The sequence below is a fragment of the Squalius cephalus genome (assembly GCF_949319135.1).
Source record: "Squalius cephalus genome assembly, chromosome: 18".
Lineage (NCBI taxonomy): Eukaryota > Metazoa > Chordata > Actinopteri > Cypriniformes > Leuciscidae > Squalius > Squalius cephalus.
In genome coordinates, this window is record NC_137139.1 from 28,065,153 (window position 1) to 28,078,459 (window position 13,307).

At 40.8% G+C, this 13,307-nt stretch overlaps 2 protein-coding genes across 2 annotated transcripts; one reads left to right on the forward strand and one right to left on the reverse strand.

Moving 5' to 3' along the window:
- Positions 1–1,232: 1,232 nt before the first annotated feature.
- On the forward strand, positions 1,233–4,587 carry ackr5 (atypical chemokine receptor 5). Its single transcript, XM_079850399.1, has 2 exons — positions 1,233–2,410; positions 2,946–4,587. The coding sequence occupies exon 2, from the start codon at positions 2,949–2,951 to the stop codon at positions 4,023–4,025; it is 1,077 nt and encodes a 358-aa protein (XP_079706525.1). The 5' UTR covers positions 1,233–2,410; positions 2,946–2,948; the 3' UTR covers positions 4,026–4,587.
- On the reverse strand, positions 4,428–13,107 carry zbtb39 (zinc finger and BTB domain containing 39). Its single transcript, XM_079850381.1, has 3 exons — positions 12,844–13,107; positions 8,433–9,947; positions 4,428–7,364 (listed from the first exon to the last, which is right to left on the reverse strand). Exons 2-3 carry the CDS (start codon positions 9,912–9,914, stop codon positions 6,471–6,473), a joined length of 2,376 nt encoding a protein of 791 aa, XP_079706507.1. The 5' UTR covers positions 9,915–9,947; positions 12,844–13,107; the 3' UTR covers positions 4,428–6,470.
- Positions 13,108–13,307: the final 200 nt, after the last annotated feature.

A 13,307-nucleotide genomic window follows, 5' to 3' on the forward strand; every position in this document is an offset into this window, starting at 1 on the left:
ATGTTCTGCTGAACACAAAAGAAGATATTTTGAAGAATGTTGGTAACCAGACAGTTGACGGTAGCCATTGACTTTGACATAGTGTTTTGTTTTTTTCATACTATGGAAGTCAATGGCTACCGTCAACTGTCTGGTTACCAACATTCTTCAAAATATCTTCTTTTGTGTTCAGCAGAAGAAAGAAGCTCATACAGATTTGGGTGATGTGTGTATTACATTCAATATCATAATTGAATATTAAAGTGTGAAAAGCACTAATAGGCCTTAATTGGAGCCAGTTTAAATTTTGACCGCATAAATATATTTCAACTCCTATTGATTTTCTTTCTCTTTTTTGGCAGATTTGGGCTTTTCAGAATAGCATACTATCATATTCATATCACTATCATACTACTCTTAAAAATACTACTCGTAATATTACAAATGCTGTTTTGAAATGGATTTATTAAAACTGGCATCCACTGACAATTAAATGCAACCTACAGTAGCAATGTCACATGTATGACGATATTGTAGCATACAACTGTTCCAAATGTTAATCTCTGTGTTGTTTCAGATAAAAAAATGTTTTAATAGTAAGCAGTATTCAGCGTATACTGCATAATATTCAGCAAGCAGTAGTCCATTCTGAACAGCCGTACACACAGTAGTCCATACGAGCATCAATTGAAGCACGTTGAAGTGACTTGTTTTTGTGTATAATTCAGGCAATAATTTGTCAACCCAACTACAACATTTCAAACATTTGTTCTTTGAAGCCATAAGCACCAGAAATGGGTGTCTTTAAAGGGATAGCTCACCCAAAAATGAAAATCTTGTCATTTACTCAACCTAATGTTGTCCCAAACCTGTATGAGTTTCTTTCTTCTGTTGGAACACAAAAGATGATAAAGTGAAGAATGTGAGTAACCAATCAGTTGACGGTAGCCATTGACTTCCATAGTAGGAAAAAAAATACTATGGAAGTCAATGTTTATTGTCAACTGTCTGGTTCCCAACATTACTTAAAAAAACAGAAGAAAGAAACCCATACATGTTTGGAACAACATTAGGTTGAGTAAATGACAGGATTTTCATTTTTGGGTGAGCTATCCCTTTAAGTCAGATTAGATAAGTGATCTTTTGTTGTGTTCTCAAGTCAGTGGGGGATGCCGGGGGTGTTTGTGAGGGAGTTTGATGTACGGCTGGCTTCCTACCTCTCTCTTGCTCTGCCTGCCACTCACTGCCCCTCGACCACCAAAGCATTTCCTGCTATTGTCCTGCTGGGGGTTGTGTTTTTTCAGCATGTCAGGCGCAAACCATCTAATATTTATTTTTCCTTTTAGACTTTCAGAACTGTGAAAAGATAATCTGGAAAACTTCCAGAGGCCCCAGGGCCCCAACAGATTTAACTCGTGTTCAGATAAGAACAAAGTAGTCAATCCACGCACATCTAAATAATTCACAGTTGAACTGTGGCGTTTATTATGGTGTGCAGCAATTGGACACAGTACATTTCTTTTTATTTAATTGATTTATTAATTTGTGTAGAGACACCCTGCAGCAAGCATCTAAATTCCTAATCATAAAAAGCACTTTTTTGTTAATAAAATTGGGACTGAGATCATTTAGACACTCGAACAACCGATTTCTGCTATAATAGTCATGCAACTTATCAAAGGTCGTTAATTATGTTCAAAAATGTGTATTGTAGTATTGCTAATATTGCTTCTTAATTATAAATTGCTTTTTTTGGCCTAATTTGCATGTAGATCTCATTAATATGTTAATTAGCACATGTAAAAGCTTATCTTATATACATACAGTATCCACTTTGTATAAAAATACTGCTTAATGATATGTGCAAAATTTTGGTTATTGAGAAGAAAATGCAAGAGATGTACTGCAAAACAGTGAATCTGTTTTAGGCAGAATTCATAATGTGTTTAGCTACCAATAAGAGTATCATGTGCCTGCTCATTAGTACAGATTTGGTGTGCTTAGGGTAACGTGTAACATATACACCCTGAGGCTTGTGCATAATCCTTATTTTGTTGTTGCGCCACACCCTGCTGCAACCACTTTAATTCCATCTTGGCTACACACATTGTTTAGACCAATACTCACAGAAAAACAAACATTCTCTCCAGTTATATGGATGATACTATCTGCTATCAAGAGGTTCTCGGAGTCCTTCCTGTCAGATTTAATCCCCTCCTGTCCTGTGAGGATGTCCTGTCAGTGTGACGGTGGAGCAAACAGGCGCGTGAGAGAGAGAGGGAAGAGCTTATTTTGCCCCACAAGCCAATGTATGGCTAGATCCCACACAACATTCCAGTCAAGCAAAGCCTCCAGTGATATTTCTCCAGGACTGCTTTTACAGAGGGGTTGCCAAACCTGAGAGTCTCATCAGCAGCAACTACACAGCAAGGTAGGTCACCTAGCCCTGTCATTTAGGAAACTATAATAATTTGATTAGCATCGATCCCCGATGTAGTTGCTCGGGATATGTTGGCTTTAATGTTCTAATTGGGGAACAAAATACTTAGTCAAAATACTTTTAGAGCAGGGGTGGGCAACTCTGGGCCTTGAGGTCCAAACTTGTTAAAGTTGGGAAAGGGCAAAAGGGACAGATTTTAGGCAAAAATATCCGAGGCACAATTCTCTAAAAGAAGGGACAGGCAACTTTGGCCCTCGAGGTCCAATTTAGGGTTTAGCTCCAACCCAAAAATCTAGCCAGAGTCTTCAGGATTGCTTGAAAATTACAGACATGTATGTTCAATAAAAGTTAGAGCTAAACTCTGCAGGACAGCGTATATTGTGGGCCAAAGTTGTTCTACCCTGCTTTAAGATGATGGTGTGACAAAAAAATTCCACTAAAATCTGTCCCTCTTGTCCCTTTCCCAGCATAGCAATTTTTACCCGTACAACGGGTCAAGTGATCAACTGTCTGTTTCTGTCTGCAGAACATGAGCTTCAATCTACACAACTCGTCGTACGACCTCTACAACGACACGCTGTGGTTTGTCAACGAGTGCACCATCCACCTAGACGAGAATGGCCGACGGATTGCTCTTTTCCTCCTTTACCTGGTGCTGTTCATGGTAGGGTTGGCTGAGAACACTGTGGTGGTGTGGGTGAACTGGCGTAGGCGGCATTCGGCGAATGGCGTGCTGTTCTGCGTCATCAACGTGAGCTTGTCCGACTTAATGGTGGTCTTCACCATGCCCTTCTTCATGCTGGAGGTGACCATGAACAAGGTTTGGCTGTGGGGCCACTTCCTTTGCAAGGTCACGCACCTCGTCTACGTCATTAACTTCTACAGCAGCTCCTTTTTCCTGGCCTTCATGACTCTTGAGAGATACTTGTCCTTGACGCGTCCTAACTCACCCGCCTGCTTTCCCCCAAATCAAAAACGCCGCTGGTTGCTCTGCGCCGGGATCTGGCTCTTGTCGCTTGTGCTGGCCTTGCTGGAGAACGTCCACGTTGAGCTGTTGGAGTGGGATGAACCGGGCTGCTACATGGTTCCCGAGCACTACTACACGGAGTGGTTCGTCTCGGTTTCCTTCCTTTGCCTGATATTCCAGTTCCTGGGCCCGGCATCAGTCATCATCACCTGCAACGTCTTGATCGCCCGAGCCATCCGCACATCCCCGGACATCCAGAACCGCCGGGACGTGTGGTTGGTGCATCTGTACTCGCTGGTCTTTGTGGCCTGCTGGCTACCGTACCATTTGGTGTTGTTCTTGTTGACAATCGACGACCTGGATTGGCACCTGTTCTCCTGCAACATGGTCGGGGTGCTGTACTTCTCGTTTAGCCTTGTGCAATGCTTGTCGCTCTTTCACTGCATTGCCAACCCAATCCTCTACAACTTTCTCAGCAAGAGCTTCCGCAACAGTCTAATAAATACAGTGATCAGCCGCATCTCTTTACAGCCGGCCAGCACGCCAGCTAATGCGGTAGCCGACAACACAGGGACGGCCGCGGTGAAAGAGCGGAAGCTCAGCAACACGAGCACGAGCCACTCCGACATTGACGCGTGAAGAGTGAAGAGGGAAACTCCTAAATGACGATTTTGTGAAGCAAAGCACATGAAATGGCCTTGTTGAGGCAGATGTTTTTGGTCATTTGCTTGATAACTAGCCATATTGTCTCCTGTTTTTCTCACCTCAGTATTGTTAACAGTGCAAGGAAGGAAATATTGTCAACATTTCGTAACCTTTATTTCCACCGGTTCCTTTTGTCACATCTAGGAACTCAGTAATAAAAACCCTAACCACATGCCAGCGTAGACTGTTTTGATTGTTCTACTCGACAGAAACTTTCACTTAGCTGTCCATAGCCTCAATCGCAACACCTATAGTGATGATTAAATGGCTTTTTTGAGCTCAGCAACTTGTTTGTACATATTGTAATGGATGTGATGTCTCAAAAATATTATACAATTTATTTTAAAAGTCATGTTTGAGTGAAAGGGGGAGCAAATCGTGGAGGTTAATGTCATTTTGTTTTTGAGCATGTCCTGCACCGATGTCTGGAAAATTATTATCCATCATAGTAATGTTTGTTGAATATAAATACACTATAAATACTTTTAACATTGATAATCTGTTGTCTTGAGTTCAAATTCTGTGAACATGATCAAAACTTCACTGTTAAAAAAAGACAAGACTCCCTGACTAGTTTTGTAAGTACCGTTTTTATTCAGAAGACAAGGACAGCTGTAGTAAAAGATAACAGATTTCTGATCATGACACTGAACATATATAAATTATATAAATAACACTGAAGTTATATAAGGCAATTGTTTCATGTTGAAAATAAAATTCCTATCACACGTTCAACATCAAAGAGAGTAGCAAAGAAAGCACTGATTATATGCATTTTCTTCCTAAAAATAAAACTGACTGATTGATAAAGGTAAAGTAGTTGATAAAACTAGGCAATTTATAAGGCCATTCTCTTCAGCCATTATTTTTCTGTGGTACATTGCAAATAAGGCTATAACAAACACAACGTCCCAGCAGCTTTGAATACATACTTTGTGGTTTGACCAATAACAGTAATCATCAATGGACCATATATTGATGTGAACAAAAAAAATGATGCAAAAGTGTCCCAAATAAGAAAGAATTGTACTAAACAAAAAGGCATATAACTGCTGGGGAAACGATACAGAAGAACATTGCAGCTTTCAGAAAATAATTGTTTTTATTCATGACAATACCATTTGCACAAAATACTGATATTGAGTGAAGAATGTGAACACTGCCATGTGAGCCGACTGATATATTAGCACCTCAGTCTGACTCACTTCTCTTTTCTTAATTTTCCGAATGAAATGAATGAACGTTTGAAGTGTTTTGCTTTAAGCACAACATACAAACTATATGATACTGCATCTCATAACTATTTCTAATTTAGTCAACGTCAAGTGATACACTGCACAACTATAAAAATAACAACTATTCTGTAAAAGAAAAGTAACTTGATTTTTTTTAAAAAGGACCTTTTTATTTATATTCTTGACCTAGAGCACTGCTTTATTTATCAGAAAACGTAGAAACAAAGTCTTGGTTTATTCTCAACTTGCGCTTGCGTCGTGAAAGAACAAAGGTTACTTTGTGCTTTTTTAGAATAACCAGAGACATATAGCTTATTGTTGCCGGAAGAGTATATAGAGGTAATCGCACATCAGCACTTGGAACAACATCCTGTTAAAAATGACTTTGTTATTAAAACACTACAAATCAAATGTTTTTTTCCCTAAATGGTAAAAATGGTTTGATTATCGTCATTCTTTAAAATATCTTTCTTTGTGTTCAACAGCAGAAAGATACTCATACAGGTTTGGAACAACTTGAGGGAAAGTAAATGATGACAGCATTTTCATTTTTGGGTGAACTATCCCTTTAAATGGCTGAAAATAATAATGTGTTTATACATGGTTCTTCAAAACTGAATTTTTTGTTAATTGGTCATTTTAAACGAACAAGTTTGACCAGAAAAGTGCCAAACAGTGCTCAGCACACATGTAAACTCCTTCAACAGTGTTCAAACACCTGCACCTCATGACGTTCTTGGCAAAAGTTTGAAGAAGCTACAATATGAGATAGTTTGATTTTTTTTTTTTTTTATTCCATAGCTTTGATGACTTTATTATTATTCTAAAATGTAAAAAAAAGAATGGAAATAATAATTAAAAATGAAGAGGTGTGTCCAAAGGTTTGATCGGCCTTGTAACTTTGCTCAGTCTCTCTTGCCATCAAGTGGTCAAGAATCAGCACTACATTTTTAAAATAAAGTTTCACCCTTAATTTAGTCTTTAAAAAACAAGAATCAATCTCATTCTGAATACAACAACACAAAGACGATCACATTAAACACTTCATTACATTCTAGGTCTACGGTCACTTGTCCTCGACAACTTACTGAGTAAGTAAACGTGGGCACACAGTGTGACGGAACGTTCAGAGGGCGACGTTGGTTCAGGTGTCCAGGTTTGGGACGGGCTCTTTAGAGTGGTCGTTATACATGAAGGTCTCCTCGATGTTAAAATCGGGCGGCAACTGGTCTTTATGAACCTCCATGTGTGAGGAAACCATTTTAAGCGTGGAGAAAAACAATCCGCAGACGGTGCAGCGGTACATGAGGGCGCCCGAGTGTGTCTTAAGGTGGCAGATCATGGTGGATCGGCCACGGAAAAAGCGCAGGCATACTTTGCACTGGTAGGGCTTCTCGCCCGTGTGGATGCGGAGGTGGTAGGTGAACTCACCCGAATGTGCGAAATGCTTGCCGCAATACCGACACCGATACACTTTTTCCCTAAGCCCCGTCCCAGCACCGGAGTTGCCGTTCAGTACGAGTCCGGCCGGAAACGGGACGCCCCCGTGAGCCATTTTGTCCTGCAGGTTGAAGCCCATGCTCAGGTTGAAACCTGCTTTACCTGAGCCGCTCGCCTCCAAAGGCGAGGAGGAGGATGAGGAGTATTCGATGAGCTGGTCTGCCTTGCGCTTGGCCGGCCAAACCTGGCTGCCCTGGAGCTCGTTGGAATGCACGCTGAGATGGTAATGAAACGCGGTTTCGGAGGGGAAGGTCTGCGGACACAGGAAGCAGCGCAGCTCGGCCTGGCCTTCTCCGCTGGTTTCCGGACTGCCGTCGCCTCGTTTCGCTGACGCTCCTTCCTCTGCGTGTACAGACAGGTGTCTCTCCAGCAGTGCACTCTCCAGGAAGGGGTTGGCGCATTGTGGACAAGTGTAAATTGGAAAAAGGTGTGTTAGTGTGTGCCACAGGAGGGCGCATCGAGAGGGCTGAGACAGCTGGCACACTCCACAGCGTAATGTCCTCAAGCATGCGTGGCTCTGAACGTGGTCCCTCAGCGCCTGAAGAAAAGGAACAAATCCATCATTAATATAGACAAATCAATAAAATGCATTGACATATTAAAGTAAAAGAAACTGAATTCTAATATCTTTCTACAGTCTATATATTGCAATAATATTCACACTAATTACGAAAATTTGATAGTTGTGAATCTCAGTGAAGTAATTTTCTTCCTTTACCATACAAGTTAGTTTGCAGTATGCAACCAATAGAGTGGTAGCTCATATATCTGGCAGCTCCTCTCCACGTATAGCCGGTGTGTGGTGAGCGCACTGTTGTACTGTGGCTGCCGTCGCTTCATCCAAGTGGATGCTGCACACTGGTGGTGGATGAGGAGAGGTCCCCTGATATGATTGTAAAGCACTTTGGGTGTACAGTAGTACATATGAAAGTGCTATTTAAATGCCTCATTCATTCATAAGATAGGTCTATATGAAAAAATATTAAATAAAAATAAATAGTTTGACTGTAATATTTACTCTATTATTTGATACAGCTGTTTTATTTGTTTACTGTCTACTTGAGTAGCTGAAAAACTGAAGAAATTAGAAAAGTTAGAAAAGTTTAAGAAGAATCTATTTGTACATTTTACTTTTTAATATTATATTTATAATTTAATATAATGTGTATATATATATATATATATATATATATCATGTTTAATTTATTGATCATTTTAAAAGGTAGCTTTTTAAAACGTGTTATTTTAATATTATTTATACTATTTGAGTATTTATCAAATATTTTGAATTTATAATAGCTTTTATTTTATATTTTAATTTTCTTGGGTGCTTTTGTCATTTGTATTAGTTTTTATATTTCTATTCAGCTGTAATTTATTTAATTTAGCTTTAGTTGATTTAGTAAATAAGTTTTTTTTATATACAAATATACGTTTATATATATATATATATATATATATATAAATGATATATTATTAAATTTCAGTTTTATTTAAATTAATGATTAAGGCACAAGCATTATGATTCAAAGTTGTCACGTTGCACCTGATTAGGACATAGTATAAGGCTTATAAACAACAACAAAAAAAAGTATGCTCCACTAACTTTGAAATCATTTGCCATGGATTTAGCACAAATGGTGCACTGCAGTTCCCCTCCTTGCCCTTGGGAGGCTCCGTTCAGTTGGTCGGGATTTTGAGGGACGCATTTGGCTGCTGACTGACGTCTATGGAGAATCAATGCGGATTCGGTCCGGAATTGGTGCTCACAAACGTCGCAGGAGAAGAGCAAGATGCCCACGTGTGTGAGGGCGTGTGCGACACCAGCAGAACGGTCCGAGAAGGAGGCGCCACAAACTAGACAAGAACCCGTTTCAGAGAGGTGCGTCTCAGCGTGAGTTCGTATGATGTCGTTTTCCACCGGAAGCAGCATCCCGCACGATTTGCATGGCTGCGATGACGCCAACTGGCCGAGAGATGCACCGTTTTCACCGTTCTCAATGCACATCAAGTCCTCGTCGTCCTCTTCCTCCACGATGAAGTGCTCCTCCTCGTCGCTCAGTTCAATAATGTCCTCTGAAAGTGCTCGCCACTGATCGCCACTTTCCGTATGCTCTTCCTGTAGGCGGAGCCTCTTTCTAGCATCATCTTCCTCAAAAAAATCGGAATCTTTGATTGGTCCTGTAACAGCCCCAAGCTGCAAACTGTCCAAGGGGTCACCGGAGGACGACGAAGGGGCGCAGGTTTCACCTCCAAGCTGGGCTGAAGAATCAGGAATGGAACATGGTTCCTGAGACCCAAACGCTGACTTGCTACCATTAACAACAAGCTGGTCCACTGAGTTGCTTCCTGCATTTTCTTCTTCATCCTCCTGCTCAGTCTTGAGCTGCAAAGCAAGGCAAGGAAGAGCATCTGCAGAATGGTTACTGTCCGAAGGACTCAGCTTGTTGGTCACCTGCTGGTTGTAACCCAAATGCACCTGCAAGTCTTCGTTTTTAGGTGACTGGGTGGCCAAGTGGGAGCGATTCAACCTGCCGTTCTTGCCCTGAGAAACCGGAGATGGAGTTACAGGTGTGGGAGCGGCTGAAGAAGAGAGCGAGGAGCAAGATGTTGCGGAGGATGAGCAAACGGACACAGCCACGGCGTTGGCGGACACCATATCACTTTCCGTATCCCCATCGGCCACCGGGTCTCTAGAGCTGGAGCTCTGCAGGTCAGGAAAGGTGGCATGGCAAGCGCTCACCAACTCCCTCACGCCGAGCCTTTCCGCCAACTCATACAGCACACCCACATTGATCAAATCCGTGAAAATCTCACCCGTGTAGATAAAAGTCAACACCTTCTCGAGATTGGTGGCAGAGACAAAGTCCAGAGAGAAGGTGGTGGGAATGCCATCCTGGTTGCGGGAAGCTCTGGAGAAGAGGCTGTTAAAGTGCGTGCAAGAGCACGCCAGTACTACACGATGAGCTGGGAAGGAACGGCCTCCGACCTGGAGGATGACGTCACACAGGAGGCGAGACAGACGGCAGCGGTTGAGCTCGGAGAGGAGACGGGCCGCGTGGCCAGAGCCCTGCAGCCTGATCCGCATGCCTGGCAATAGTGACCAAAGCCAGGATTTGGACTGAAACAAAGAGAAGTGAATGAAAAAGGGTTATGACATAAGATTCAGATGAAATTATAATAGCAAGATGTTCTTATATTCAGTACTTCAAGAGGGAAATATCACTGTACCACCTATATGCTACTTTCACCGTAATTACCGTAACTAAGAGATGACAACACATGACGGTGTACTTGGAGCTTTTCGCGACACATCCTCGGATTCGGTCACTAGACTTCGCTTCATTGACTTCCATTCATATGCATGTGAATGTGTGATGCGAAAAGTCTTGCATTTCGCTGCGTAAAAAATGGAAAAGTTTTGCATTTCGCTGCATTCCAAAGCTGCCAATTTGCATCACGTGAACACGTGTGACCAGTAGAAGATCGATACGTCATGGCGTGACCTCTTGGCTGAATTAATAGAATAGAACTAATAGAACAACATTTTTGTAAAGTCGAGTAGATTGTATATTTTTTTAAACAAATTTTGCATGCTCAAAGTCTAGTGTGACCGCCGCTTTATACGTTTCTCTTGCACTATTAACTCCAAAATAAATCTGCAGTTGTTCTGTGGTACAAGGCGTAGTTTTCAGAAATCGTTACGTAAGGTGAACACACCTATAGTACAGTATAGGTAGGGCCTTTCCAAATACCACCACTTGTGGTCTTGGCCACTTGAGAGTGTGTGTACGCGACAGGAAGTAAGTGCGCAAGACTGTCCCATGTCTAAAAAATGCCAAAGTGCAGTGCCCTTAATGCACACTAAACCCACACTAATGCTGCATCAGAGTGGTGTTCAAGGCTAAGCAAATATCCCACCATGCATTACGTTCGGGAAATCGCGAGATAGAGAGGAAAACATTCTACTGCAAGTTAAATTAATTAGATATTACATGTAATTTGGTAGTAAAACAAATTGTTAAAGTGTCATTTTAAGGGTGCAAAGAGGAGTAGGCCGTGTGTATTTTGTACAACATTTGCAACTGATTTTTAGCACTTAAAGGAGAACTCCGGTCAATTTTAACATTGAGCTCATTTTTTTGTAAATTTGGAGTGCTGTCAATACAGAGAACAACGACAAAAATCGGTGTTGCCTACACCGTGTTATCCTCTTTTTAAAATTTGCACCCTGTTGACTTCAATGGGGTAAGTTTTAAACCTGCTTTTAGCCTCTTAACATCCTTGATGTGTCATTACAAGTGCACCAGCCATGTGAGTGATTCCTTCGGAGTGAACACGGGTGAATCTGACTGCAGTAGATGTGAAAGATATTAATAAAAGTGATGTTATTTCAGCCAGCGCACATACATTTACATCCTGTTTTCGGCTGAAGTCCACAGTAGTCGATTGTCGAGTTCGGGCACATGATCGTACGTACTAAACCTATGCGCGTGAACTCGACAATCGACTACTGTGGACTTCAACCGAAAAACAGGATGTAAATACAGGTATGTGCGCTGGCTGAAATAACATCACTTTTATTCATATCTTTCACATCTACTGCAGTCAGATTCACCCGCGTTCACTCTGAAGGAATCACTCACATGGCTGGGCACTTGTAATGACACATCAAGGATGTTAAGAGGCTAAAAGCAGGTTTAAAACTTGCCCCATTTAAGTCAACAGGGTGCAAATTTTAAAAATAGAATAACACGGTGTAGGCAACACCGATTTTTGTTGTTGTTCTCTGTACTGACAGCACTCCAAATGTACAAAAAAATGAGCTCAATGTTAAAATTGACCGGAGTTCTCCTTTAATTAGATAGAAGCACCACAATTTGAAATGGTGTCTTATGTTACACAGGGACTACTGACCAGACATTTATTGAAAATCAAAATTAAGCTCTGTAAACACTTGTATTTTTGCAACACTATAAGGGTGTCAAGGGTAATAAAACGTTCTACACACACTTGCAGTCTTCACGCCTACTTGAACACTCAGACCAAATACAGGAAATACGTCATGTAAGTAGACAAATGGTCAAGTGCAAAGACCGCAAGTGTGGGTATTTGGAAAGGCAAAGGCCGTAGTATTTATGGGTAACGTTACACTACATTGTTGTCATATGACACTCCCCGTCCATTTATGTTTGAAACATTTAGCGTAGAATAATAGCTACTATTTTATTTATTTGTATTTAAACAGTATCTGTTATTATTAGTATATACTGCACAGAATTAGTAAAGTAGGCCTATTGTATTAAGATCATCGCCGATATGTCACAGTTGCTTGAAAAATAAGAGGGCTTGGTGACGTCAGCCAAATCGTTTCAGAGTCAGTTATTACTCATTTTCAATTATTATAGAATTATTGTGATGAAATATTATGAAGACAAACATTCTTTGAAATAAAGTGCACGTCTTATAAAACATGCCCAATATCCATCTAAAATAAATAAAATATGTTTATTTCCACTACACATGAAATTACACACTTAACTTGTGTTTACATTTATCACCAACTAGTTTCAACACAGAAAGTCAGGATAGCTTTAGATATGTAATATCTAATTAAAAAACAATATACAAACACACAATTCATAAATACACAAATGTAAAAATAAAATTCACACATGACTGATACAATTCCTGAACAACTGGTGTCCAAACAAAGACAGTCCACACACAAATAGGATTTGTGTTTTGGGGGTTAACACAACATTTGCCACCCCTCCGTAACAAAAATGTATATTTACATATGTGCAGGACACAATCTAGGGTGCAATAAAACTGCTCAATGTATCTTTATTTAGTACATCATTCGTTTAGCCGTAGCTAACCGGTTACCGTTGGATTTCATTAGCATGTGTGGCTAAGTAGCACGTAAACATCATCTCTCGCAGTGGAAATAAAACAGACCGATGTGCCACTAACTAATACTCAGAAACCATATAACAACTCAGATGTTTGCTTACCCAGAGAGTGCTGCTAGGTTGCGATAGATAAATAATCCAACTCGGATCCTGTTAGCCCAGACAGTCGTCCCTGCATAGACAAGGCGGTGTTTCAAAGCCTAGTAAGCTGCCTACCTAGATCACTCGGTTGTGTCACAACGTATCTGTGATGCCCAAAACTACTGTCTAAGGTAAAGTGCTCACTAAATTTTTAATACACGGCCATTGTGCCATAAAGGACTGAACAAATTCAACACCGAACACTGAGAAGGAGCGCCTCCCATGGAAATCTATGTAATAATCCGGTTTGCTACTGTAAAACACGTCCACATTCCCTCAGGAAACATGTTTGTGTTAAAAATTGCGTTTAGCAGTTATTAAAACTAGTTTTTGTAATATCACGATTGTGATTTAACTATAACATCGAAGATCACAAAGATAGCAATATCTGAAATCCTTGTCCTTGGAGGGACATTTTTTGGTCC